The following is a 24,547-nucleotide window of genomic DNA, read 5'->3' as shown; positions in this document are numbered from 1 at the left end:
TGCTGCCACTAGTAGAACATAACTACCAGATATACTAAATTTCTGATATGATAATCATAAAATTCATAAAATATAACGGTGGTAATCCCACGATTGCAGCTATGCAATTTTGACTAAAACCGCAAGTCGTCGCTAGATAGGTCGTGCAAAACGGAGTTGTCAGGCTGCTCTAGCGTGGAATTATACATTTACTGCTTAATGTTCGGAATTCTTGCAGATAAAATATATGACATGATGCTCCTGTTAAAAGTGCAAACATCAGTTATTGACAGGATTCTTTTATTGACAGGATCATCAACACAGGACTGGGGTTCAAGCCCCAGGTAGGACACCTCTGGACAACGGAGGCGCATTGATTGAGTCATACCAAAGACTTTATAAAAATGGAACATACTTCTGAAACAACCTCCTTGGTTAAACACACTTCACTGCCAGTGGACTAGCCCCCTGCTACAGTGATTGCACCACAGTGTGGCCCAGGGCTATGAAACGGAGATGGGCACCGCCCTATACATCAACAAGCACCGTCGAATAACCTTGTCGACGAAACCATTTCGTCGACGAAGGTAATAATGGTGTGGGAGGATTTTAACTTTCTAACTTATCATCAACACAGCCACTTGTTTTTACTCGTACGTCGTAAACTAGCGACACTCCCGTTTTGCGGCAAAATTATGTAATATGTGGGCGTGATAAGTAGTTTCGGGACTTTGACCCGAAAGCACCATGCCGAAAGTTTGGTCTTCACAGTGTTTTTCATTTTGCCCTGGTGTACATGTGTTTGACCTCGCTACGAATACCTGCTACCTTTTTACCTCCTCAGCTAATGTCGACATGTGATATGACAGTATTCAAGTGCCTCGTTAGGTTGTATAAACGTCTATCAAACTCGTAATATGGCGGTCTCCCGTCCACCCAAATCTGGTCGTCAAAATTCTTCAAATTTGTCCATGCAATTGTCTGATCTTACTGTGCCCATCCAGCCAAGGGCAGTTGTCGTCAACAACAGCGATCAAGGTAAGAATAAGAGTTCCACGACCCCATACCTTCGCCAAGTTATATTTTCTGTGAAGGAAGTCAGGCCATTTTGACAGCTGCTCGATGATCCTGTCAACATGGAAAAATTTGCATTGTTGGCAGGATGATCCTGTTAAGTGTTAACAGTGGAAAACGTTTTGTTATGTTGACAGGGTGATCCTGTTGTGTTGTGACAGAACACTGCAATTTGCCTAAGGCTTAAATGGCAGGACGATCCTGCCAGCAGTGCAAAAATTTGCACTGCATACAGGATGATCCTGCCAGCAGTACAAAAATTTGCACTGCATACAGGATCGTCCTGTATGCAGTGCAAATTTTTGTACTGCTGGCAGGATTGTCCTGTATGCAACTTGCAAATTTTTGCACTGCTGTCAGGATCGTCCTTAGCTTTTTTTAAATGCATTTTCGCAACCAATCAGAAGCTAGCATATGTTACATATGCTGCATACAGGATGATCCTGACAGCAGTGCAGATTTTTCTACTGCTGACAGGATGATCCTGTATGCAGTGCAAAAATTTCTACTGCATACAGGATCATCCTGACAGTAGCCACAACCCTGCAATTTTGTCCACTGTTGACACTTGACAGGATCATCCTGTCAGTAGAGGGTCAGCATAGGGGGTTCCCGAAATCGCTTTACGCTGAATTCAGAAGAACCCCCTACGTCTGCAACTAAATTGTCCCTGCAGGTTCGAAAGAAAGTTGCTAGAGGGCCCCAAATTATGTCTGGATTATGGGATATGGATTGGCCGATGTTTGCAGGTTACCTAGCCCCGTCCAATGTTATGGCACTGATTTTCAGGCAAGTAATTATATGATGCTCCACTCTCTTGTAATTTTGAAATTCGGCTTTTAGCAGCTTAATAGCACAGTCTTGCCTCACCTCACCAGGCGTTTGATTACATTACACATCTCGACAAACCCTAAAATATCTCATCTTAAATTCATAATATGGATGACACCCGTGCGTGCATCAATTTTTGTCCGTTTCCCCCAAAAAAAGTTTAGGCCATACTGTCAATCGTAAACTAAAAAGCAGCTGCAAAAGGAAAATATAACGTTACATGCTGTAAATTGCAAATAACATATTTAGGAAAACGGACACTACTGTCATAGAATGCCAAAGTCATTTTCAAAGTCAAAGAAAAAGTTTTGAAAAAACAAAAATGAAGAATCTATATTTTGGTGTACCCAGTGTTTTGCTTTTTAGGAAGTGGCTTACTGATCAGGACAGGATCATCCTGTCAGCAGTGCAATTATTTCTACTGCTGACAGGATCATCCTGTCAGCAGTGCAGATTTTTCCACTGCCTGTCAGCAGCGGAAATTTTCTACCTCTGACAGGATCATTTTGAAAATCTAAATTTCCTCATGGCTAAGTTCAGCGTAGATTAGAATCTAGAAAGCTCGGGTGGGAGTAGCGACTTGTGTTGCTTGTATATGTAGGGTTCTCAATCTGATGTCGCCACGGCTATGGTTGCAGTAACTTGGCATCCAGTCTACCGTGGATTAGCCAGGCTCTCTTCGGGGCTGAAGGGACTTTCTTCTGCAGTGATAATCTCTAGCGCGCGGTAGGAGTTTTACACAGGACCATTGTGACAAACTACCACACGGCTAACTACTACCGGGTGCCAAAGATAATCCCGGCAGTGGAAAATGCCTTTCACCCCGTAGAGCCCCCGACCTATAGACCGATCCTGTCAAACACCATATCGAACGAATAGAAGACCCATAGAACCCCCTGTTCTGTTCAGAACACCTCCGTCGAAAACAGCGTTGGCGGGGCAGAAATGGCACGTGTAAAGCAGGCGCCAGGGTATGTATATCTGGGACAGGTTTTCCACTGTATTGGTTGAATGCATGCTCAGAACAAAAACGAATTTAAAAAGAAAATAGATCGGGCACTCAAGGAGAGGAAGCTTGTACCACATGCTGACTAGTACAAAGTCCGCTAGCGCAGAGTTTCGTTTCTTCCGTTACTGGTGTGTGAAACTCAGGTTAACGTGAAAGTGAACAGGGAAGTAAAAGGATGCATTTTAATTCTTAGTTACTAAATGCCATGCAGCTGTTATGCATGCAGTCAATACAGTGGGAACCCTGTCACAGATATATGAACCCTGTTTTACACGTGCATCGGCTGCTGGGCGCTGATGCCCACCGACAAGGGAAAGCTATGCGTCGCATACCGCTTTAACATTGACCGAAAACAATACGCTCTCACCACAACTACATCTACCCCCTCCTTAAACAACTCTACCCGGTGGATACAGCCTTCAACAAAGAAGACATAGCGTTCTTATTTGGCCCGCTCTGAAAGGGTTTCAGTGCCGCAAAAGCTAGACCGACGTCAATGTCATTATTTTCAACCTAGCCGCGGCGGCCATGTTTGGTCCGTCAAACCCTGTTTTTGACGGAGGTGTTCGAAATCGAACAGGGGGCGTGGCTTTGGGATCGGTCTATTACGCCCGGCCTAACGACAATCTATAGTATTCTAGACTGAATTCCAGGTTAGGTAGGCCTATCTGGACATGTACTCGATGTAACGTTCGAACGCATTATAATTTGGTGGTTAACAGACAAGATAAGAGACAAATCACCTCTATAATCGTCCTAAATTCGTCCAAAGCATCGGTTTACGCCCAGATGAACAGTTAAAATTGTAAAAACATCCAGTGAAACACCAATATCCGTTAGTACAGTAGCATATGCCAATAATTCTTTGAAAAAAAAAAGAGGAAAATCCTGTCAGCAGTGGAAAAATCTGCACTACTGATGACAAGATCATCCTGTCAGCAGTAGAAAAATTTGCACCGCTGTTAGGATGATCCTGTCAGTAGTGCAGATTTTTCCACTGTTGACAGGATCGTCCTGTCAGTAGTACAATTTTTCTACTGCTGACAGGATCATCCTGCCAATTGCCTTACTACTAGTAGGCTTTTTTTTATTCGCACACTCTCATCAGTTTTGGGGTCCCCAAACGATATCATCCATATTATCAAATCAACATGGCCTTATGTAGTTACAAGATCACAATATCCCTAAAATACATACAACTGCAGTTTCCAAGGAAATAAGTAGTAAACCTCTAATGTACTTCGTGTAGTTAGTGATAGTAGTCAAGTCCACTCACTCCACTGTGTTCTGCTGCTGCTGTCTTTCTTCAATTCTTTCCACTTTTGAGTAATCAAGAAACTGCAAAGTAAATTGGTTTCTTTTTTTTTCCAGCTGGAAACACTGCAGCGTTTGACCTAAGAGAGGCTGAGAAGGAACATCTTGTGGTGGGCTGTTGTCTCCACAGAATCATAACTCCTCCATTGAGGAAATATGTCGAATCAACTATGCAAAAATCCTACCGTAATGCGAAGTCCAAAAGTCATATTCATATTCAAACATTCCCCAATCATATGAAGAGCCATAAGGGACACAGACTTAACTATCATAACATCAACAACAACAACAAACACAAAGCCGCAGAGAACAAGTATGACTATGGGGTATCTAATCATGTAGACTTTGCAAAGCTGTTCCTAAAGCCCTTCATGGCACACATGACGGGGTTTGATGATTCGTGCGACATGTCGGCATTGTTGGGCTTAATCTGCCAAGTGGGAGACTTCAATCCGGATGTGAAGGATGCTGCTCTTAAAGTACGGAGTGAAGTGCGTAACAAGTGGGCACACTGTGACATCAGTAACTGGACACGAGCAGACTTCTTAAGGTGAGAACTGATGCTTTGCATCAATAAACCATTGTCACTCGTCGGGTACCCACATGCAACACCATCCCTCCCCCTTTTCCACAAGTAATGTACTTTACTCTTGACGTTTTTGCAAACTTCCTTTCCACTCTTAGTCTTATTGGCAAATTATATTGCAAAAATGTTTGAATATTTGCAGGATTTGGATTAAACTTAAAGGCTACTCAATGTACTAGTACATGTAGGATCAATTTGGAAGCCAAAACTGAAGATATTTTGAAAGAACAGGGATGTTAGCTCAGGAATTTAGAGCTGCGTATCTGTGCATGGGTGAAGAGATGCGGGTGAAATTATCTGCATTTGCTTGCAAATGTTGTCCTCCTATAAAAGTAGTACATTATTTTCTACATGTCATAAGTATACTACATGTACACGTATTTACTCTTCTTTGTTTCCTATTTTTTCAAACTAAATACATGTAGATGTTTCCAGCTGATGCATGAGCTTGTGAAATCCCTGAAGTTACCCAGCACGGCTGAAGAGAAATTCAAGCAGGACCTGATGGACTGGGAACAGAAAGGTAAGTTTAAGAAGGGTTCCACAGTTGCGAGCAATCTGCATGGGCCCTTCATGATAAGCATTGAGTCAGCATCCTCAGGTTGCTGCGCCTCCCTGGACTGTTTTCCCCTGGCCACAGTCAGCTGCAACTTTTGTTGCCAAAAGTGAATGCAAAAGAACAAACCATTATATTTCTTTCTGTAACAACATGCCAATATTATTGATTCCCTTGCCACTTGTACTTTTCATTTGAAACAATTGTTGTACAGTTGCTCCCTTTAGCGACCATCCAATATCCACCCCTCATTTGAGGTTACAGAGAAGGAATGTTGCACATACCCCAGGGTATATTCAGACCCTCCCACCAAGACAAGGCAGAAGGGTCGGGAGTAGGGATGCATACCATAACGCTGATTCAAATCCGGACTCATCAAAACGTTTAGGTTCAGGTCCAAAAAAACCTAAACTCAATGATTCGGACCTGAACCTGAATGTGAGGTTAAGTACACATCCCTAAACTGTTCCAAAAGTCCAGTGAATCAGTTTTAAGACTACACTACCTTACAATCACTTACTGAGATCACTTGCACTATTGTGTCAGAACTTAAAGGTGAATAAACCAGACAAGTTTGAGTTTATTTCAATCTGCAGTTATGCCGTGTCTTTGAGAGAAGTCTTTGTTAAAGAGTCTTCAACTTATTTCAGCCAAGTTGCTCGTGTTATGCCATTATAACATTATTCAAATATGCCATGGGTTCAAGTTCGGACTTATTAGGTCCGGACCTGAACCTAAACCACTGGATTCGAATCCGGACCTGAACCTGGGTTTAGGAATGCATCCCTAGTCGCGAGCTGATCCATGCCAGCATATGACATATAGGTACACAAACAAATAAAGGTCTGGTAGCGTTATCAGATATGACAAATTGACATGACATGAAAAGCACTTTTTAACTAAAAGGAGAATAGATAAAGGATTTTCTCTAGTTAGACACCTGATGTACTTGCACAGATATATGATATCAAAATGACTATTTTGAATTAAATTCTAGGAGTGCAGCTCATTTTAGGCCAAGTCATCGACAAGGATCTTTTGAGAGTGGTACAACAGGATGTGGCTGACATGCAGAGCAATCTTGTCAAGTACAAGAAATCAAGTGACAGTGAAGTGGAGAAGCTTGTAGAACAACTTAAAAGTGTGAAGAAAGTCTTGGCTCAAACAGAGGAAAAGTTTGAAGAAGGTCAGGCCACTTTAAGAAGGAATGTCAACACTACTGGTGAGAATGTAACAGAAATCGAAGGCCGTGTAACAACATTAGAAGAGAATCATGGACAGCTTGCTGAACATGTACATTCTCTGGAAGACAGGGAGGCAAATGTTGAAAAAGAAGTAAGTGCAGTGGCGGAGAAAGTAGAGGAGATAGATAGAAGTCTATCAGACTTCCAACAGAGCCAGACAGATGTAAATGCTACAGTAGCCGCAGAGCAAGAAGTTCAAGATGAAAGATTACAGACACTTGAAGAGGGACAAGTCAAGTTGGAGTCATGGCAACAAGAAATTTCTGAGTCTTTGGAAAAAATGCAAATCACTGATGACAGCAAAGCAAGAAAATCAGCAGAAGGGTTCTTCAAGATTCCTGATCGAAACAAGTGGTTTTCTGGTCGGCAAAAAGAACTAAAAGATCTACATACAAAATTCAACATCCTCGAGTCAAGCACCATCTCCCACAAAAAGCTCGCCATCTGCGGTCTAGGGGGTTGTGGAAAGACATGCCTAGCCGTTGAGTACTCATGGCAATTACAAGAAACCTACCAAGGAGGAATATATTGGATGTCAGCAGAGAACAACAGGACTTTCGAGATATCTCTCAACGACATTGCACTTGGCATCGGAACAGGTGGCTCAAACTTTGATGACACCCTTGCCAGAACGACAGCATGGCTGTCATCCCTGCAAGAGCCATGGCTCCTCATTGTGGATAACATGGATGAATTTGACGTTTCCTCCGAGGTGCAAAAACTACTGGAGGGTCACTGGAAGCAGACCTCCAAAGGCCACATCTTGATAACAACCCGCCGTGAAGCTGTTGAGATGGTGGAGACTATGGGGTTTGAGAGGGATAATTGTGTAGAACTCACAAGTATGTCAGAAGATGAGTCCTGTGCCTTCTTGGTTAACAGAACTCAGCAAGAAGAACAACCAGGGATGAGAGATCTGGCTAGAGAACTGGGTGGCCTCCCTCTGGCTCTAGAGCAAGCTGCTGCTCACATCAATGTCTTAGAGTGTGCCTTTGAAGACTACTTGAAGCAGTACAAGAGGCAGAGACTGAAACTTCTCAAGCGACGTAAAGTTAAGGCTATGACGTCCACCACAGACAAGGACCGTATGGCTGTACACACAACGTGGCTGCTCAATTTCCAACACATCCAACAATGTGAGGACCCTCAGTTGGCAGAAGCTGCCTGTGCCATGATGAATATCACAGCCTACCTGGATCCTGATGACATCCCAATTGAACTGGTCAATAAAGGGCATCCCTGTGTCAGTCAGTCACCGTTAGCAGAATATGCTGAGTCTCCTCTTGGCTCCAAACAGATTTTTGAAGTCCTTACCCAGTTTTCACTGCTACAGAGGTATGGTAAAAACTCCTGGTCTGTTCATCGACTGGTTCAAGAGGTTATCATCAGCCGTTGCTCTGGTGATAATGAAAGAGTAGAGTATCTGCAAAGTGCATGTCGGATGCTGCACTTTGCTTTCTCAAACACAAGCAGTCCCCAAGACGTCTTACAACAAAGTAAAGAACAGTCATCTTCTGGGAGACTCTTGTTGTGGAGTAAGCTTGCACGACATGCCTGTGCAGTATGGAGAAACATGACTGCACAACTCAGTCAGAAGGACGTTTTCTCCAGATTGATGCTGGCAAAGGAAGCTGCAGCAGTGACACACGAGGCATCCGTGTTCCTGAGCTTGAACAAACAACACTCAGAAGCATACCGGGCACAAACCCAAACACTGGAGTGTGTTGCTAACACAGAAGTAAACGACAGCTTCATGGCATACATCACAAGTGTACAAGTTCCTCTTAAAGAGGAATACCAGAAGATGCTTCATGCTGAAATGTCCGTCAAAGTGCATTCTAAAGCAGATGTCAAGGAGCTAAAAGATTGTGAAAAGAAGGAAGACCCAGAGTCTCTTCGTCAACAGGGCAATGATCTGTTCAAGAAGAAACAGTATTCAGAGGCCATTGCTTGTTACACAAGGGCAATCAACATCAGTGGTGACAACGTTGATGAACGTTTGTACAGCAATCGCTCACTGTGTTACTTCAAAGTTGATGAGTACATACTATCATTGAATGATGCAGACAAATGTATTGAATTGAACAGCATGTCAGGAAAAGCCTACTGCAGAAGAGCTTTAGCTCTCGCAAAGCTGGTTGAGAAAGACCCCACCTACCGTCACTACAGTGGTGCAGCAAAAGCTGCTGCTGCCTTAGCTATTCACCATGAACCAACATGGAGGACAAATTCTCAGATGAAGGAATACTTTCCCAACCTGAATGTCAAAGAAATTTCTAGTGCAACAGAATTGAGTTTTTTTACGCTCAGTAAGCAGGACTGCACCATTCTGCTAAAGGAAGGCGACTACTCGCTGGATGCTTTACTCATTGTGGCTAATGTTCAGATTGTGGGTGTGAAAAGGCATACTACTGTAAATTGCAAAGACGGAATCTATTGCAGTCCAATGTTTCAAAGGTCTGTTTATTGTCACTTTGAAAACCTGCAATTTCCACAGATGTCTGACGCATTGGTAGTACAGAATGGTTCTATCGCAACATTGTACAGATGCCAGGCATCCAATGGTATGAGAGGTTGTAAGGATTTCCCAAACTGTCAGGGCGGCCCTGGGTGTGTGAATAGCACCAACATTTCTTGTGCAGAAACAAACAATACGCCGGGATCTTACAAGGAGACACATGGACAGGTCGGTTATGCAGGATTGCAGGTACATGCTTTTTAATTTGCTGTTACTATGTGACCAATGAGCAATTTTAAAGCCTGCACAATTGCTATACCTAATTCACATTACAAATGTTGAATTTTGCAAGCTTTATTATATATTGTTCTTAGGGACAAGTACAAAAAGTCTGTCTTTATGAATTCAAACAAGACATGCGTAACTCTTTGACAGATATTTTTTTAACAATCACTGTCATGGCAAAACACATGTAGTTTTGACACATTGCAATAATAGCTATTATGAACGTATTCTCTTTTGGAACATCAAAATTTTGCTTTGATGCGTTAAATGTGAATTTGAAAAATAAAAGGTTAGAGCTATATAACCTTCCATTGCTTGTGTTAACGCATAGGTTCTTGGAGGTACTCTGTATGTGGATCACTGCAGCATCATAGACTGTGGGGGAGGGGGCCTGTTGGTGGAAGGAGAAGAATCACATGCAGTGGTCACAAACTGTGAAGTGTTGAAGCACATCCAGTCTGGACTGGAAGTCAGGAATGGAGGTAAAACATATTTATTGGTTCGGCATGTTGCCAGGGTTACCCAACTAGCCAGAGGCTATTACTAAGGGCGAACCCATGTGCGGCCGACTGTAGGTTTTTGGACCATCGCACACCGGGGCATGCCCCTACTCTTTTTCGAAAGGTGTGGTGGGTTCTTTTACGTGCGCGGGGTGTGGCTCTCCCCAAACACGGGACCTCCATTTAACGTCCTATCCGAGGGACGTCCCTAGACAAAGCTAGGTACTCATTTACACCTGAGTGAAGTGAGGGATTTTGTGTTAAGTGCCTTTCCCAAGTAAAACATAATAATTATTATTTCAACATTAGAACAATTGAAGTACAATGTAAAATACTTTGAATCCTATGAAGATATTTTAAAATCAAAATTGTAAAATGATTAATTAACAAATGCGGCAGACTCTTAATCTGTTCAGAATGAATTTATGGTAATATGCTGTTTTCCTTCGTTACAAATTAGGAACTTTAAAAGCTACTGGGAACAACATTCACAATAACAGGATGCATGGTGTCATAATTGGACCAGGTGCATCTACTACACATGTAGTTGGAAACCACATTCACAACAACTTGGCAGAAGGTGTCATCACACTCAAAAGCCCAGTTATTACAATAGAAGCAAATCGGATAGAACGTAATGGTGCCAGTGGGATCTCAGTAGAGTCCAGTACCTTAGACCTTCATGACAATGAGATTGCCAACAACTGGCACTGGGGTCTTTTCCTTAAAACACACAGCTCTGCAAACATCTGTAGGAACCTGGTCCACTCAAACAAGGCTGGCGGCTTGTGGTTCGGGTTCAATCAATTTGGAAGAGTGCTGATCGATGAAAATGTTATCCGAGATCACACAGGTCCAGCAATATACATCATAAAAAGCTTCGACAAGGATGTTACAAGAAAGATGCTAAACGTGATACCCAAAGAGTATGGAGAGCCATACATAGTACCCCCTGTTATCACTGACAGAAATGTCTGTCAAAGAAATGACACCAAGCAGCAGCATCCTTCAACAGCCATAACAAGCCTCCCAGTTGGATGTGCCTTCTGTGGTGACCAGCACAAGAAAACCATGAGCTGTGGGAAGTGTGGTAAAGCACAGTACTGCTCAAAGGACTGCCAGGTACAACACTGGCAACGACACAAGATTATATGTAACATCATCCTGGGTGATTACTCTTTCAGGGTCTGCACTGAAGACACAGTTTATAAAGTACATGTATGTACTTTTAGACTCTTCAATCCTGAATTAAAGGGCATCAAACAAGGCACTCCCCCTGACAAAACAGGAAGAAGACGGTTCATTGTAAAAATCCAGGCAGGTCCTGAGTATCAGTCATACAATCCTGATTCAAAGCTGATACTTTATGACCAGACTACCACCCTTGACCTCTCATTCAGGTACATGTATGTCACAAATTGACTCACAATACTTTGTCAAAGGAACATCAGATGATGTTGAAACTATTGATATTTTGTAACTACAAGTGTGCCTTTAAGAAATATAGGGCTTCACAGTTATAATAATGATTAGAAAATTGCAAGCTAGATGTAAACGTGCTGGTGTCAGTGTTTGCCAGCTGTATACCAAAATATATTCCTTGATGTACATACATATTGTGTCAGTTTTCTGTCTGACTTCAAACTATTGTTCTAGTGATTTTGAGAAGAATGTAATATTGCCTTACTAAAGTACACCTTTGTGCCAATTTTTTTTCATGTTAGGAACAGCCAACTCTACCACATCATCATGGAGTGTGGAGTACTGGGAACCAACCACATATCCTCTAAGAAGATCTTCTGCTACGCCAAGATGGAGGACAACGGGAAATACGTCCGTATTTACACAGATCATCTTGCACCACTACAGGAGTGGTGATGTCGGTTTGTTGGTATGAAGTTGAAAAAGAGTCATTTTGATTTCTTTCAGGTGGCACCAAAGTCAAACCTGTACTAGTGACAAACCCTGCATAAGCCCTGGCACACAGTTGACAAGTTTTGGCCATATTTTGCTTATTGCTAGAAGTTTGCAAAAATATAAAAGTTGGCAGAGACTTGAGCTTATTTTGACCTGGGAACATGGGCCAATGTCTAAAAATCATTGAGAGAACCAGGAGTATTGCTCAGTGCTGAAAATGACATTTTGAGTTTGCAGACTTGTCAGCAAATCGATTTTACTGCTGGAAAAGGATCACTTGGCTATTGCAGTTGTCCCTTGGATTATTTTTCCTATATACTGACCCAAGCATTAAGAAACCTGTCTATAGTGGCAATCTGTCTTACTAACTGTGACTAAGTCGAGTTTGAGTTGTCACCAAAGACAGGTTTGATTATACTTCATTCCATGAGCGTCAAGACTATTGACAAAAAGCTTCCTGCTGCACTGTATCATAAGCATGAATAAAAGAATTTGTACGACCCAAAAGTCATGACACTTGTTCAGAACAAACGAATGAAAAACCTCTGCTGCAGCACCAAAGACTGGGCCAGTATTTATTAATCCTGCCTTATCATAAGTAGAAGATAGAGATTTTCAACATGTTGAAATGCGATGTTCTCATCTCATTGATACGATGGTAATGTCAACATGTCATTACATACCTGTACATTTGTCTGTACCTATATGAGTACTTAATATGTATGTCTAGCACAGACTGAAACTCGCTCTGACAAAACCGTACCGTAACAGTTGTTACTGGTAAAACAATTTGCCAATGACTTGTGGCAAAAGGTGCTTCTAAAAGTTCAATGGAACCATTCTGGCAATAAACAAATTCTACTATTTTGATACTCTGTTGTACATATTTAATTTTGTAACTGCAAATCCATAGTTTTAATGTCTATTTCTACCCAATTGTCCAATGTGATTTTATGTATTACATATGTTAGTAATGCTGTGGCCATTAACATAATATAAACTGAACTGAAAGATCCTACTCGTTTTAGCAGTATTAGGAGTCAGTTTTTAGCAGTATTTGATCCTGGACAGTTGACACTGAAACAATGAGAAATCACAACAAAGCAAAGACTGCCATCTTTTCAAAAACAAGAAAACATTGCTTAATACTATAATTTACGGGTTGGAATTTTCAGATGATCAGGTCTTGGTTTGAAGCTCTCCAAAACTCCTCTTCATCTAAAACGGAAAAGAAACATGACATTAAAATTAATACAATGTGAGATATCTGTTATGCTTAACTGCACACATGTATATAGAAAGTTATAGTTTTGTAAATTATTGCTACTGAAAATAAAATGTTAATAATAAAAACAGGCATTCTGTGAATGACACCCTTGCGAGCTGTTTTTTTTAGAAAGATTTACCATTAATATGAACATGTATGAATATATGTTACCGTATAACTTGTTGTTAGCGCTGTTTTGATAAAAGCTGAAGAACTATGAAAACAAGGACTTTCTTAAAAGTATGAGCAATCTTGGGTTCCTAAACATGTACCGTTACGTCCTGAATGTTACATAATTGTCACCTTTTTTTTTAAATCATAAAAAGTAAATTGGGCCAACCCGAGAGCCAGGCTCAAGAATAAATGAGTGGCTTTTTATATCTTCCACCTGTTATTAGTGTAGATATTTACCTCCTCAAACTTGTGAATCTGCCTGATGAAGAAGTCTCCGTAACGGCGGGCAACCTTCGTGTCTGCGATGTGAACCATGTCCTGAAACAGAAGTACTGTAAATTCAATCTAAGCCCTCAACAACTTAATTCTACCAAACAGTAAAAACAAGACTTCCTGGTATTTTGCAGTTCCTGGTTGAAGCAATACTATTAGCAGCATCGCAATGGAAATGCTGGTGCCTGTTCACAGGTGTTTTAAATTTGTGGTCGAGAAGTGGCCACAAAAACTGTGAACTTGAAATTACTTAAAATATTTCAAGATCATCAGTTTTGTTGCCAGTTCTGCCACCAACACAATAATTTTTGTTTTGACGTTTTTGGCTGTAAAAAAATTGAAAAAGAAAAACTACCAAAACTCAATTCAACATAAGGGGTTTGAAGAGTACCTTGTCGATGAAGAAGTCGACCTCAGATGCAGACTGAAACTCCCCATCTAGGCCCCCAGTGCCCTTGGAAGACGTCACGTTGCTCATCTTGTGTTTGAAGCACAGGAGGTGAGTACGGAACTCCTCTTCAGTCTGAAACACACCGCATGTGTCATGAACGGTCTTGCATATACATTTTGTATCTCTTATGAAACTATTTGTATTCATCTCAACAAATCATCCCTCTGTGGAAGTGCCTTTCTCCCAAGAACTGGTTTTCACAGCTACCAAAGGCCCAGCAGTCAACATGGACAACCTTCTAAAATATTCTATAGCAAAGAAAAGGAAGAAGGTTCCTTCTTATAAGTTAACAGCTCTTAATTGGCATAATGATTACACGACTAAGTATCTAATACCAGCTCAGAAAAAAAAGAAAGTCATGACCACAAATACATACATGTGTACCAGAGTTACTGACCAAGGACTGAAGTTTTCAAAAATTCTTTTTTTCCTACGACTATCATAGAGTGAAATATCATTGTCACCATTAGTACATTAAGGGGCATCCTTATTGGATACAATCAAACAATGCCCGGAGTTACAATGCACATCTTGGGTGTAACAGGTTGTTTCCTGTAACAAAACCAGATGCTGCCACACTGCGTGCCTGAAAAGCTGGTAAATTGTGTGTTCACCTAAGGGCCGTCCTACTGGCTATGCAATACAGACTCACTGTCAGATATATACAAAAGGGCTTTGCCGAACACCAGACAAGGCAAAACCTTGCAAAAACTACATGTATTGCAGTAAAGCGAACTTACCATGTCGAGGAAACCAGCCAGTTTGGAGACAGGCATGGTGGTGTAGAGTTTGAGGTAGCTGCGCACCACGGGGAGGGCGATCTGCTGCTGTACTTCATCTATAAACACCTTCAGCTGGGCCATGAACGCCTCCTGTAAGGGAAGTGAGATCAATCCACTTTAGCTCACTCTCTCTCTCTCTCTCTATCCAATTTAACGTCTTTTGTTCCCCATCATCTGGGGGTTAGACGTGCTTGCACATGGATGGGGAAGCCCCAGAACTCCTCATCAAGTGCAAGTCCTTTTTTGTAGCAAGAGTTTTTACGGCTGGATGCCCTTCCTAACGCCAACCCAAACCCTACTGCTGGGCTTAGGACATGGGAAATGTGTGTTAAGTGCCTTTCCCAAGGGCACAACGTCTGGGTGCATGTCCTGACATGTCTGGGTACTCCACTGAATAGCTAATATTCCACTGGTTGTGACAAAGACAGATGCTATGTACGTTTATTTACAGGTTCATCATACATGTTCTTTCGAATAAGCACAATGAACAGTGGACCACGGCTTAATGTCCCGCCCAAAGGGCTGCAACTGGTAGAGTGTATGTCCGGTGTGCGAGTCGACACAGACAGTTGAACACACACCACTACCAGTGAACTAGCTCCTGCTGTACTGCTTGCACAACAGTACTAGTATGGCCCAAGGGCTATAGAAATCAGCACCACCCTATAAACCAAAAGGTATACAATTGTAAGATTGATTTTAATATGCACTATGTCATACAAATCACAGCAATATAAGGTGTATGAACATGTATTTATATCATGACTGCACTGGTACCTTGTGGTAGTTGGCTGGAGGTGCTTCATAGTTTGGAACCACTGGTGACAGGAACTTCGGGCAGGCAAAGGAAAAACTGTCCTCAAAGGCCTGCATGTCCCTGGTAACAAGAACAAAGGGAGGTTACATCTCTTGTAAGGCCATGACGATTTGATTATATGGATGACATCCACGCACGCCTCAATTGTCGTCTGTTTCCCAAAAAATCAATAAAAGTTTTCTGCCATCTGTTACTGTAGTAATCATAGTAATCGTAAAAAGCAGCTGCGAAATGAGAAAATATGTGCTGCAAAGTGCAAAAACATGTTTCGGAAAATGGATCCTGATGTTGTAGAATGCCAAAGTCAAAGAAGTTTAGACAGAACAAAAATGAAGAATCTATAAATTGTTATACCATACTCTGTGTATTTAGTTTGTTTTGTTCACTCTTCCTGAGAACTTAGATTTCATAATTATAAAATAAAGGCACATTTTTTGCCAGACTTTTTTTCTTCTTTCACACCCTTGCATCAATTTTGGGGTTCCCAGATGATGTGATCCATACAATCAAATCAATAGGTCCTAACCGAGAAAAACTCTTACAGGCAAGACATAATCGATAAGATAATTGTTGTTTTCAAAAGTGTTATACCAAATACATTACTCATGAGAGAACTTAGTGTGTTCCAGAGGGGCTAACTCGGAATAGCCAACATAGCCATATTTGGAGTGGCTGTTCCAAATGCTCCCAGTAATGTTTCACTCATAGTCAGGGTAGAAAGAAGGGGTTCAGCATGAAAGAATGGAAGTATCCCTCCTACCCTTTCTGCATCCTGATCATTTTCTCTCCACACTTCTCTCTCAGCTGTGAGTGGACGCTTTCGTCGATGCGCATGGGGTACAGGGTCAGGCAGACGGCTAACAGGTTGAACATCTGTTCATTCTGCTTCATAATCTGGAGGACCACAACACAGGGTTAAAATCACTGGCTTGGGTAGCTTGTACAACACAACACAACACAGCACAACACATTACAATTTACTTCACTTGCCAAACTTAATCCATTAGCTTGTACAACACAACACAACACAACACAACACAACACATTACAATTTACTTCACTTGCCAAACTTAATCCATTAGCTTGTACAACACAACACAACACAACACATTACAATTTACTTCACTTGCCAAACTTAATCCATTAGCTTGTACAACACAACACAACACAACACAACACATTACAATTTACTTCACTTGCCAAACTTGATCCATTAGCTTGTACAACACAACACAACACATTACAATTTACTTCACTTGCCAAACTTGATCCATTAGCTTGTACAACACAACACAACACATTACAATTTACTTCACTTGCCAAACTTGATCCATCAGCTTGTACAACACAACACAACACAACACATTACAATTTACTTCACTTGCCAAACTTGACCCATTAGCTTGTACAACACAACACATCACAATACAACACAATACAACATAACACAACACAACACAACACATAATATTATGTCATCACCAGTGACAATATGGATATCAGTATGACACAGATAAGAATTTATTTTCTATGACCAGAAATGTAGATGAACTGGACAAAGACAGATAATAGTCCAAGCATGTGTGACTTTGCTAACGACACGGTCACATTCGTCTTAGGCGGTCGTATACGATTTTGATGTCATAGAAATCTGGAGTAGGCTGTGACAGAACCAACTGCGAACATTAGGATCAAAGATAGCCTTTTCCATAACAAGACAGCTGAATTTGGTAAAACACATGTGTATGCACAACTATCCAAAGAATGCCCTCAGTTCCGCGATTTTTAAAATCATTTTTTACAATAGTGTGAAACAGGAACTATCTGGTCTTCATAATTATCATCACAGTAGAAAACATTTGCTCGTAATGTATGTTAATATATGTAAGACTACACTAACCCAGACTCTAAATACACACATCAAAACACTTGTGTTATGCATAGACTTTAACCCAACATTAGTGATGTCTGTTCATATCACCTACTTCAAAATACATTCCAATGTAATTCTTCTAACTATCCCATCTCTAAACTGTGTACAGATACTGATGTTGTGGTTGATTACCATGTCAAAAGTGTAGCTCTGCCGTTGGAACATGGCCTTGGTGCGCTGGATGTACAGGAGGATGCTGGTGAAGGTGCGGATGGCATCCTGGTAGCGCCGCATCATCATGTACGCAAACCCCACGTAGTAGTACATGCTGATCTGGCACGATGGCACTCTAGAGTACAAACCCTAAAAGGGAATAGTAAGAATATTAGCATACAGCCAATCAGAAGCCCTCATTTGAAATTGATTGTGAAGCTGCAGTATCATTGGCCAGCTAACAAGTGGTTGCTTACTGCAAATGTGAAAATGTTTGCTGTGGTTTTATTTTTGCAGTGACCTTTTCACTGCGAGATCATGGCACCACAAATATGCATTTGCGTTGTATTGCTACTGTACCACAGAATTGTTTCAATTGCAAAAACATTCTGCTGCAGAATTAAGTCTCCGTGGAAGAAATGAGTTTACGGTTATTGTATTAGGATGACACCATTCTACGCACATTTTAACTCAAGTCATCAACCTTATCTCAATACCTAGTATCACAGACACTGCCACATCTCATACAACCTTTATGAATTAATAAATTAGGCCACTGAGCATTAAAAATTATCAAATGTCATATTTAGCTTTAATGCATCATAACTTGGGTATAGAGTCTGTAATTTTATGTCATAAATCAACTTGGGAAAAGGCACTTTACACGACTTTCCTGACTCCTCCCAAGTGTAAAAACGAGTATTATTATGTGTGGGTCACGACACCAGCAATAGCTGCCTGTGTCTCACATGTATTGCACTGTTGCAATTGTAATCAAATCCAGTTAAATCCTGTTCTACAAGTACTTTGTCTGACCTGTTTGTTGAGGTCGATGTTCTCCAGGACCCTGATGGCCTGGTAGTAGTCCCCTAGCAGGGAGTGTAGGCGCAGCAGGCCCACCAGACTGAAGTAACCCAGCATCTTGTACAGGGAGTGGCGACCAAAGTCACCAGCTACACTGTCAGGGTCACCTGTTAAAACAGTTGGAATATAATCTAGCATTCCAAAGGTCGTTTGAGGTAATATAACCAAAAACAATGATTAAACACACTGAAGGACATGGCGGTAGCCTCGAAAGACCACAAAATCGCATGGCATGTTGGCCTATGCAACATATAGTTGCGTGGGAAATCAACATGTAAGGCCCAAGGCATCTGGTAAGGTGGTCTTCTGGTTAGAATGGTTGACTTTGAATCTAAAGCCGTAAAGGTTCTGGGTTGGAATCCCTAGCAGACCCTAATATTGTGCCCTTGCAAAAGGCACTTAACATTCATTCCCTAACTCAACTCAGGTAAATTGAATACCTAGGTTTGCTTAGGGACATCTTCTTAGATGGGAGATAAAGCCAGAGGTCCCGTCTTTGAGGAGAGCCACACTTTGAGCATGCTTAAACTTTTTTAGTTAAAGCACCCACCACATAAAATAAATAGTAGGAGTCCTTCCCAGTGTGAGTGAATTAAATCTTACAGTCTGGTCTTACACAGCTTGTACATACGGTACAGAACCGGTGTGTTATGTCTTGCAACAGTTTATATACCAGTCATGCGAAACAAACAAACAAGTCTTCCATAGAATGACCCAATTTCACATCAAACTCTTAAAAGCCCCACAACTTGGTTACTCCACTCCCTTGTCCTTTATGCTCTACATGTACTTTTCTACAAGAAAGCCCCTGTTGCAATACCAACCTCCACTACTGAAGACCTCCAGCTGCCTGTTGATGCTGGACTTGTCCACCAGCGAGTGTAACACGTTCAGCACACTGTGTACGTTCCAGATCTACATGTTGGCAAACAAACAAGTTATGACCAAAACATGAATAAACATTAAGGAGAGTGCATTTTAAACTTCAGATATCTTATGCAGAAAACCCATGCTTTCAAAGAATCTAAAACAAAAAAAAATGGGCTGATTTCAACACTACTTCAATTTTTGAATCTTTTTCCAGTGGTAAATTTTCATCTTTGTGGTATACGTAGGAATAACACATTTTTAATAACATAGTTATATTCTATTCAGGTGCGGTACTGGTACATTGATGTTTCAGTATTTTGGACCTAAATGATTTTCACTTTCCTGTACTAGTATGTATGTCACTGTCACATGTGCATAGTGGGTATATATTGCCAGCCTGTAAAAGACAGTTTTGACCAGGGATGTCTCCAGGACCCGTCCCTCCGTCCCGGGACAGAAATTTGCTTGTTGGGACGGAAAACAATTCTACCTTGTCTGTCCCAAAATCTTAACTTTATGACATGAAATTGATGAAAATGTTCATAAGCTTAAAATGGGAATGTTCGTAAGCTTAAAATGACGAATTTAACAAGAAAAATTCAACACATTGGCTTGCAAACAATGAGTGGGATGGAAAAAAGTTAAAAGCTGGAGACAGCCCTGGTTTTGACTGTACTGACCTTGGGGTTGGAGCGGAGGATCATGATCTCGTCGTCACCCTTCTTGCTGAGCTTGCTGCGGTAGTGTGTGAAGGACTGGAACTGGTAGATAAACTCGTCAATGATGTCCCACAGCCATTGGTTGGGCAGCTCTATCGGAACCGGAGACTTCTGGTCTGCAGGACAAGAACAGGACTCCAGGCATAAGTCATGGTCACAACACAAACAAATGGAAATGAATTACAGTACTACAAAGAAAAGGCTCCACCCCTGGGGCATCACCAAAAAATTGATGTTCAACAGGCCACAGCAAGTGAATTTTAATGGATGCCATCCATGCGTACCTTGATTTTCACCTGATTTCGAAAAAAAAAAAGGTCCAATCCTCTTTGGCAATGGTCAGCATGACAAAAAATGGGAAAATACCTTGTGTGGCAGCCATGAGTGTAGTCGGTAAGTAATTAAGCTACTATGTATACACTAGTGTCATCGTGTGCACTATTTAAATACAGGAATAAAGGACTTGTTGGCTGTGATACCATGTCTTATCCCTTAAATTCTTCTACGTTTTATCCCTTAAATTCGTCTATGTTGTCTAAATTTAGCCATCTTGTTTTTTTTCTCACCTATCTTGTTTTTTTTTCCATCTCGCATTAAATTTAGAGTTTGCAGAGGATGTCATCCATGAAAGCAACTTGCTGTGGCCTTAGCCAGAAGTGTTTTTAGCACTGTCACATACTGTAAATTTTCGAGGGGATTTGATTTCACAGTGGCAAGGCATTTTCCTAGTGTTTTAGATTAACTGTCAAAACAATACTGCAGCCCCAAAACACATAGATGCAGTGGAGAGGCACTGCGAAAATAATACAATGAATATTCACAGATTTACGGTAAACCAAACAACAAGTTAGGAGAGTCAGATTAGGAAATGTAGAAAGACTTACTGAGGATGTAGTTGAACAGGTTACAGTAGTTGTAGTATGATTCGAACCGCTGCTCCAAGTTTGGTCCACCCTGGAGAAAGAAATGATCAAGATTATTGTAAAAGTCAGTCTAGCATTTCATTCCAGAGATTGTACTTCCTTTTATTACATTTCTGTCAACACCAAAGTAGAAGCTTACCGATATTTTGTCTGTAATACTTCTTTTCTAGATTTATTTTTATGAGCACCATCATCTGCTTACACAAGCCTAACAACGCATTTAGATCAAAATATATACTTTTGATTAACTTCAGATTTATCTTTAGACTTTTTTTATCAACCCAAATGAAACATTAAAATCAATCCTTACCTGAACTTTGGCATAGATATGCCTGAAGTACAGTTCCTTGTACAGAATCAGGAACACATTGTCTGTGGAAAATACATGGTAAAAAAAAGAATGTGCTAGATCTACTCCTTACAGTCTTATCATAAAGTCAAGTCTTCTATCGCTTATAAACTTCAAAGGGGAAGACCAACAAGAGATGGACTATTTCAAAAAGGGTAAACTTGATAACAGTAATCATATTAATTAAGTTGGTCTTAATATAATAGTAAACTTAGACTTCCTGGGCCTCATTATCATGCCTTCACCTCTACCACTTATTTATGATTCAAAGGGCTGTCTGACATTAAAAAATCATGGTCATAGCATGTCCAGAACACGAGATGTAAAAATCCAAAACTTCTAATGCAGTACCATAGAAAGCTGCCAGGTGGTCCATAGTCGAGCATCATATGGACGGATCCATTCACAGCTTCTCGAGTTATGCTGTCTACAAACATACAAACAAACAAATACACAAACACATACATACAAAAATGGCAGCAAAAACAAAGAATGTTTTACCATTTTTGACAAGAGGTGATATGTACTCTGGCTCAGGCCAGGGGGATGTCTTGAAGAACCTCTCCGTCAGTTTGTTGAAGCTGAAACACAAGAATGGCAGGGCAAGTCACAAACTGAGTGGCTAAAGTACAAAATGTACACATGTGGAAAAATGAAGGATTTGGGTCATCTCTTGAAATTGCTAAAAATGTGGGTTCACTCCTTGACAGTCAAAAATATGTGTACCTTTTTGTTGTGTAAAAAGTACAGTGAAAAATATAATGTTATGACTTGTATCAACACAGATGAACTTTCATGCAGTCTTATGTACTTTGTATGTTTTACAATATATACTACATGATTGTATACAAACTAACACTGTACGAAAGTATAAGAATATTAAGCAGATATAGTTTTATGCAAGTCCGAATTTGCTTCCAGACGTTTAGTTAGGTTTGTTGAACTTGACTTGAACCTAAATGTTTTTACAAGTCCAGTTCAGGTCCGGTGTTTTGGTACGCTGCACTAGTTTGTTAATTTATTCAGGGAAAAGCATACTTTAAGGTAACAAGCCTGTTTTTCAGGTATCCCTGATATCAAAATCTAGTTTGTACTGTTGGATACTTCTCCCTAGTCAGACATGTATACCTGTTTTCATAGATGTTGCCAATTTCAAAGACATTCCCATCAGTCACACACTTGTGGAAGAATTCGATGAAGCGTTTGATGACGTCGGGTACGATATACGCGGGCGGGGCCTGTTGGTACTGACGCTCGTACTCCAGGTCAGCACGGGGGTCACCTAAACAACAGAACATCAAAGTTTCAACCATACTTGTTCATAGGACATCTGTATAGTGTATGCCCTGTTGGTAAGTGTATAATTTAATATGTCAGCTTGTAAATGTAATGCCTTGCATTTACATGTAGGTGCGGTAGCTTGTTGTAGTTGTATTTAGGTGCTGTATATTTGTGTACTCTTGCTGGGATCCAACTTTGCATTAGAAACTTTTGCAAGTTCCCTACTAAAAATCTACTCAAATTCTGTAAATGTATGTAAGTTTGCAGTGATTTAAAGTTGGAGTTTTTTATGGTCAGCTGTTCACCGCAAACTTAGAATTAAACCACCCCAAAAAATGCTTGTTCAGTTTTTTGCCCACCTACAAACTTGTTTCAACTGTGAACTAAAAACCACTGAGAACACTCCATTTTCTCCCTACAATGAAATCAAATCACTGCAAACTTGAATTCATTTACAGTACTATAGCATGAAAACACATACTACCGGTAGTACTCGCGGTGTCACGATTTCACGGTGAAGACGCACAGGGAAAATATAACCAACACGAATATTTCAAGATGCACAGTTCTCATAAATGTATAGACTTAGATTCGACCATAATGCAGTTCACTACATGTAGGTATATGATACAAATAAACAAAGTTAAACATGTTTTACCTGTGTGCAGCTCATACGGTTCTGGTGGCCCGTACGGGTGTTGGCCATATTGGTCATACTGGAACAAAGAACATTCAATCATAAATGTAACTCATGCTAGTAACATCAACAAACATCATTCCACCTGGGTACATAATTCTGCTACCCTGAAAGACACATCAAAACAGATTTCCAACCAAATGTCCCCCAGTATACTGCACTCCTTAACTGGGGACCTGGCGCATCCCAGTGTTGTATGACAGCCAACGAAAGGGTATATCACCCCGTAAGGGGCGGTATAACCCCGTCGTAGCGAAAGCATGTCGACTGATGATAATGATGAAGCTGTGTGTACATGGGGGAGGGAAACTTATAAATTAATCATGGAGGTTGTAATGTATGACGTTTAAGTACAGTTATATCTGATTGAAATCTGTAGAGGGTTTCATTATAAAATTAAGGGTAACCAAAAGATGATGAAGACAACATTTTAAGTTGCCTGATGTCCTGCCATCATAAATCTAATGAATAGTCTGGCGTGAGTTGTGAATGGCGCAATCGTTAACCATAGGCCACCCTGCTGCTTTGCACCATGTGGTTCGAATTCTATGGATACACATGGCAGAGGTTCCAAATTATCCCACCCTGGCACAACCGTGAGGGACTGCATTCTTTTTTCGGTTGGTGACGTACAAGGGAGCTTTGGGCATAAGCCTCAGCTATCAAACCTCTGCCCGTGGCTCTTTAATGAGGATCAAACTTGAAGTTGCAATATGGCTTCTTAAAAGTCTAAAGAGAATAAGGTCTCCAAGTTCATATAAAGTATAGCATATATCGTGCCCCCGGCATATGTCATGGGGGAGGGGGGCGGCCAAAAGGGTAACATATTTTTAGGAAATAATGTCAAAGTAAAAACTCACCTCTTGGTAATCTTCGCCCCCGTACATCTTGGTAATGTTCAGGGCTCAAATCCACGAGTTATGATGGCCAAAATATCCTTTTAAACTTGTTTTATAAGGCAAATCTCTGTGCTTTTCTTGAGATGTCTGTGTGCAACGTGCTGCTGCACTACGGGAGAACAATGCGCATGCGTTGATTATACGTAGCTTTTTGTCACCCCACTTTTATTATCAAATTGCAGCATTCCCTGTGAATTGAAGCAAAAGTTTGACAATGATAGAAATATTCTACTTCTATGGATTATATTTTCAAGTAATGATGCCTTATTAGTACGTGTGATATCGTGAACAGGTTTAAATCTATTGACCCCTTTCATCAACATGGCACATCCCTGACGCCAG

General features: G+C 40.9%; 2 protein-coding genes across 5 annotated transcripts; one reads left to right on the top strand and one right to left on the bottom strand.

Annotated features, from left to right (window-relative positions):
* Window positions 1-682: 682 nt before the first annotated feature.
* Window positions 683-12,623, top strand: LOC136439816 (uncharacterized). 4 transcript variants are annotated; one of them, XM_066435428.1, is made up of 7 exons: window positions 687-1,017; window positions 4,265-4,757; window positions 5,219-5,316; window positions 6,347-9,300; window positions 9,668-9,818; window positions 10,297-10,958; window positions 11,561-11,714. In XM_066435428.1, exons 1-7 carry the CDS (start codon window positions 897-899, stop codon window positions 11,624-11,626), a joined length of 4,545 nt encoding a protein of 1,514 aa, XP_066291525.1. In that variant the 5' UTR covers window positions 687-896; the 3' UTR covers window positions 11,627-11,714. The 4 variants fall into 4 exon arrangements, with proteins under 4 accessions (XP_066291526.1, XP_066291525.1, XP_066291524.1 ...); XM_066435427.1 differs by having other exon boundaries at window positions 688-1,017; window positions 6,347-9,279; window positions 10,297-11,236; window positions 11,561-12,623; XM_066435426.1 differs by having other exon boundaries at window positions 689-1,017; window positions 10,297-11,236; window positions 11,561-12,623.
* On the bottom strand, window positions 12,298-24,332 carry LOC136439817 (eukaryotic translation initiation factor 3 subunit L-like). Its single transcript, XM_066435430.1, has 16 exons — window positions 24,167-24,332; window positions 23,268-23,325; window positions 22,457-22,610; window positions 21,830-21,909; window positions 21,290-21,351; window positions 20,941-21,010; window positions 20,018-20,172; window positions 19,292-19,382; window positions 18,420-18,574; window positions 17,583-17,753; window positions 16,278-16,411; window positions 15,478-15,577; window positions 14,659-14,790; window positions 13,859-13,990; window positions 13,432-13,512; window positions 12,298-12,971 (listed from the first exon to the last, which is right to left on the bottom strand). The coding sequence occupies exons 1-16, from the start codon at window positions 24,191-24,193 to the stop codon at window positions 12,933-12,935; spliced, it is 1,641 nt and encodes a 546-aa protein (XP_066291527.1). The 5' UTR covers window positions 24,194-24,332; the 3' UTR covers window positions 12,298-12,932.
* Between the last annotated feature and the right edge of the window lie 215 nt (window positions 24,333-24,547).

This window comes from Branchiostoma lanceolatum, chromosome 8 (genome assembly GCF_035083965.1).
Source record: "Branchiostoma lanceolatum isolate klBraLanc5 chromosome 8, klBraLanc5.hap2, whole genome shotgun sequence".
NCBI classification, from domain to species: domain Eukaryota; kingdom Metazoa; phylum Chordata; class Leptocardii; order Amphioxiformes; family Branchiostomatidae; genus Branchiostoma; species Branchiostoma lanceolatum.
This window is presented reverse-complemented; position numbering and strand designations above follow the sequence as displayed.